Here is a 4729-nt window from a genome sequence, read left to right on the forward strand (position 1 = left end):
ACCAGGAAACTGGAAGTGGCGCTGTGGCTCAAGTGGTAGAGTGCTAGCCTTGAGCTGAAGAGCTGAGGGACAGCGCCCAGGCCCAGAGTTCAAGCCTTATGACTGACAAAAAACAAACAAACCAAGAAACAACAAGAAAAGTGAGAGGCAACAGCAGGAACACTGAGTAAGCACTGTCCATTGAAGGTAGAAATGAGAAACCATTGTCTTACCTTGAAATTTTCTGCAGGAAAAACTTCTAAGTGAGCACTTTTCAACTCCAAATCAGTCTTATTTGCAACTAACCACACCATCAATAAACAATCATCTTCCCAAATTTTGTAAGAAGACACTGATATGGTTTCATTATTACAGACCTCCGTAAGACTTGAATGCATGCACTCAGTAGTTTCTTCCAACGAAGAAACCACAGAGAGTTGCTTGACAACTGAGGCTGTAGTAGATGGAGGTGGGTGCAAAATTTCCATGTTGTTATCAGCAAACAAAGAAGGTGCAGACAGGCTGCAATTTGAGAGTTTTTCAACCAAAGGCAGCTCTGTGAGAGATTTAGAATCCAAAAGTTCTGAACTGAGAGAAAATTTCTTTAGTCCCTTGTCTCCTCTATCGTGTAACGTATTCAAATCATCATCATCAGCACAGACCACATTTGACAAAGTACTGAAGGAAGAATGGGCTGTTTCTCCACTTCTGGTTTCCTTGACTTTTGATTTCCTTCGGAACTTATGAGACACAGGGTCTGCTTTTCCCAGCTGAAAATGGAACATAAGATTCTAGCTATAAAGCATACATTAATCGAAATCCAACATCAATAAAATGCTAAATCATAAAATTCTTTTTTCAAATGTTTTATTATCTTTAAGTAGTTGTACAAGGGAGGTGCCATTTAACATAGAAGTTTATAAATACAATACATCTTGGTCAGTGTAAACGGTAAAATTCTGATAGCTACATAATTTAAACTATTAGCTAAACTAGTTCTCAGGTCCAAGTCTCTGTCTTCCTGGGGAGCCAATACTACATGGCATCTTTAACATACTACTTCTCCATCAGAATTCTAGTTCCCCTTTCATACCTTCTGCATTCCCCATAAGCCCCAACACCTTGCAGTTCTCAGAGAACTCTCACTTCCCAATTCAGAAGACATTTAAGCAAGAACTACCATTCTCTTAACCAAAAGGAGAAAAACAAGGGAAAGGGGGTAGGTGAAAAATTAATGCTGCTTTGTTTTTGTTGGTTTGCTGTAGTGATGCTGCTTTGCCTTGGACTTTTCTTTCACTCTATATATGCCTATTTTTTGTCTTGAAAGGAGACTGCAATCTGCTGCTAATCAGAAGCAGGCCAGAAGACAGTGAACTCACATCAAGTCTGAAGAAAATGGGACCCCCAATGGTGGTCTAGATACAGATAAGGCAGATGACCTAGTTTAACCTGTGACCAAGCATTGACAGAAAGATGACGAGAGGACTGTAAGTCTCACCAATCACAACTTTAGAAGAGGTGACTTATGTGGTTATTTTCAGATGCCCATCATAGCACCTGTCCTATAGAGCTTTTCAATATTTTATTATGAAAATAATATACACTGCAAAAAAAATTGAAAGTCATAATCCTAACATCTAAAGATAATAATGACCAAAATGGTAGGGTTTGTCTAACAAGCATAAGGCCTTGGGTTCAAACTCCCAATACTGCTCCGAAACAGCAACAACAACAAAAAAGACATAAATAAAACTTTACAGTCCACAGTCTTGTTTTGTTTTTGCAGTGCTGGGGATTTTACCCAAGCACTCATGGATTCTACAAAAGCACTCTATCACTAAGCTACACCCTCAACTATACTCTGTAGTTTTTGTTCAATATATTGTATTTTTCATTTTACAAAGCAATACTAACCACTTTAGTGGCTAAATGCCTGACAAAATATAATCTATGAAATTATTGTCTTACAGTTGTACATCTAAACTAATTTCACTATTAAAAATGCCATTCTGAGATTCACTTTTTCACAGATCTATCAATAAGCTTGTTGATTTTTACTAACAATATTTCAATCAAGGTCCCTTCCCTCAGAGCTTACTTCCCATTATCCCAGCCATCCACAAGGGTGGGAGTGCCTCTCTGATAATACTTTATTTGGCCTGACCTCTGCTTCAACTGGTTGGACAAGAGAGCACACCTGACTCAGACTGACCAGATTTTCCCCCTCAGGATATAAGGTGTATGTCAATGGCAGCTCTAGAGCTAGAAAGGATGGCAAATGAAAGTTTGGAGAGCCATTTCCTACCATGAAAGCCAGGAGGTTTTCAAGAGTGAGGTTTCTGTAAAAACAGGAGATGCATTCATAAGGAAAGAAAAAAAAAAAACAGATTACTTACCAGATGAATTGTATTTTCTGATCCTAACCCAACAAATAATGATGATGCCAACATCTGCTTCTCTTTCTCCTCTTTAGACTGGGTAAGAACTTGAGACTGATCGTTTCTTGTTATAGCTTGATCTCTATTCTCCAGTATTGCCGTCTCTGGAGGAACAGGGGGAGCTTCTGCTTCATCGCCCCCTTTGCTCTCCTTCTTTGGAAGATATCCTTCTTTTCCCCACAACTTCTTTACACCTTCCAGCTTCAGGCTATTTGTCCTAAGGAGATCAATGCGGAAAGGAAGCCAATCTAAATAACTGACAAATATTTACTTTGCTTGAGTACCTTTTCAAAACACATTATTGCCCATGAGTTTGAACTGTGATCTTGAGATATCAGCCCATGACTTTTACTCACTAACTTTTGTTAATTTGAGTTTTTTCCTTTTTTTTAAAAAAAGGCAGGTGTGAAGCTAGGGGCTGATGGCTCATGTCTGTAATCCTAGCTACTCAGGAGGCTGATATCTGAGGATCACTGTTCAATCTCATGGGCAAAAACAAACAAACTTTAAATTGTATTTTATATATCCACAGTAAACCCACGTCTTCAGATTTTATTTTCATTATAGCCAACTTTCCAACCCTCTAATCAAAGAATTAAAGGCAGTAGAACTTTTTTGTGTGTATGTGTGTCAGTCATGGGGCTTGAACTCTGGGCCTGGGCGCTGTCCCTCAGCTCTTCAGCTCAAGGCGAGCGCTCTACCACTTGAGCTACAGCGCCACTTCTGGTTTTCTGGTGGTTTACTGGAGATAGGAGTCTCACGGTCTTTCCTGCCCAGGCTGGCTTTGAACCTCGATCCTCAGATTTCAGCCTCCTAAGTAGCTAGGATTACAGGCATGAGCCACCAGGCCCGGCTCAGCAGTAGAACTCTTAAACTTTAGAATTCCTAGATCATTTAATTTTCACTTCATTTCTTGAATAAGTTGTATGAAAATAGAACTATCATAAATCAGTTTCTTTCCTTCACTGACTTAAAAAAACAACAACCCTGTATTTGATTCTGACAGGCCAAAGATCAAAAATAATTCATTATTGTAAAGGGATTAAACATAAATTCACAAACATAAATTCATGACATAAAATCTCACTGAAAGCAAAAACATTATTCAAATATCTTCCTATGTGTACTTTTTTAAAGTTTTTTTTGGCCAGTCATAGGGCTTTAACTCAGGGCTTGGGCACTGTCCCTGAGCTTCTTTTGCTCAAGGCTAGCACTCTACCACTGGAGCCACAGCATCACTTCCAGCTTTTTCTGTTTACATGGTACTAAGGAATCAAACCCAGGGCTTCATGCATGCTAGGCAAGCACTCTACCACTAAGCCACATTCCCAACCCCTTACATTTATTTCTAATTCAAAGTATTTTCTTAATTGTTATACTTGTATGAATCATAAATGTACTTTTGTTAATTTGAGCTTTTTCTTTTTAAAAAGGCAGGTGTGAAGCTGGGTGCTGGTAGCTCATGCCTGTAATCCTAGCTACTCAGGAAGAGCTAAAGATCACACTTCAAAGCCAGCCTGGGTAGGAAAGTATATGAGACTCCTATCTCTAATTAAGCTGCAAGTAGAGCTGTGGCTCCAGTGGTAGAGCACTAGCCTGGAGCTGAAAAAGCTCAGCGCAGGAGTAGGAGGAAAAAATAAAGGCCGGTGTGGTGGACATGAGGCTGTTTCATCCAGATTCATCTTTAACAAAGGACTGTTGCCCAGCCACTAGAAATGCTGTCAGCTCTTAGCCAGTTTAGAGACTATCTTGGCTGCAGGGAATATTTCACTGAAGCTTAAGCCTCTCCCAGGGCAGCCCAATGGTGGACAGAAGTGTAACATTCTGGCTTCTCATCCTGGCTCAACTCAAAGCAACTAAGAAGGGTCATTCTAGCCCAAGAGCTCCCCATGGGGTCAGTAAAGGTTGCCATAGACACTGCATTCTTTCTCTTCTTCCAAACCTGCTTTTCCCCCTTCCTTTCTTAGGTGTGGACCTCAAGGGCATTCTTTAATATTCTGCACCCTAAATGCCACTGCAGAAAATACTTCCCAGGTGCCAGGCACTGGTGGTTCATGCCTGTAATCTTAGCTACTCAGGAGGCTGAGATCTGAGGATTCTTGTTTAGAGCCAGTCAAGGTAGAAAAGTTAGTGATATTCTTATCTCCAATAAACCAGCAAAAAGGTGAAAGTGGAGGTATAGCTCAGGTGATAGAATACCAGCCTTGAGCAAAAAAGCCAAGCAAGAGCATGAGGCCCTAAGTTCAAACCTAATACAAGCACAAAGAAATAAAGATGTTCTGGGCTGGGAAGGTGGCTCAGTGGTAGAGTGC

General features: G+C 40.3%; 1 protein-coding gene across 1 annotated transcript in view; it reads right to left on the reverse strand.

Annotated features, from left to right (window-relative positions):
* Positions 1-4729, reverse strand: part of Ap4e1 (adaptor-related protein complex 4, epsilon 1 subunit) — a 64242-nt gene that overhangs the window by 16695 nt on the left and 42818 nt on the right. Inside the window, exons 12-13 of the mRNA XM_013009957.1 lie at positions 2376-2634; positions 213-749 (exon numbers count right to left, since the gene is read on the reverse strand). Coding sequence (XP_012865411.1) covers positions 213-749; positions 2376-2634 — 796 coding nt within the window. The remainder of the gene's footprint in view (positions 1-212; positions 750-2375; positions 2635-4729) is intronic.

Source organism: Dipodomys ordii, unplaced genomic scaffold, assembly GCF_000151885.1.
Source record: "Dipodomys ordii isolate 6190 unplaced genomic scaffold, Dord_2.0 Scaffold11, whole genome shotgun sequence".
Classification (NCBI taxonomy): Eukaryota; Metazoa; Chordata; class Mammalia; order Rodentia; family Heteromyidae; genus Dipodomys; species Dipodomys ordii.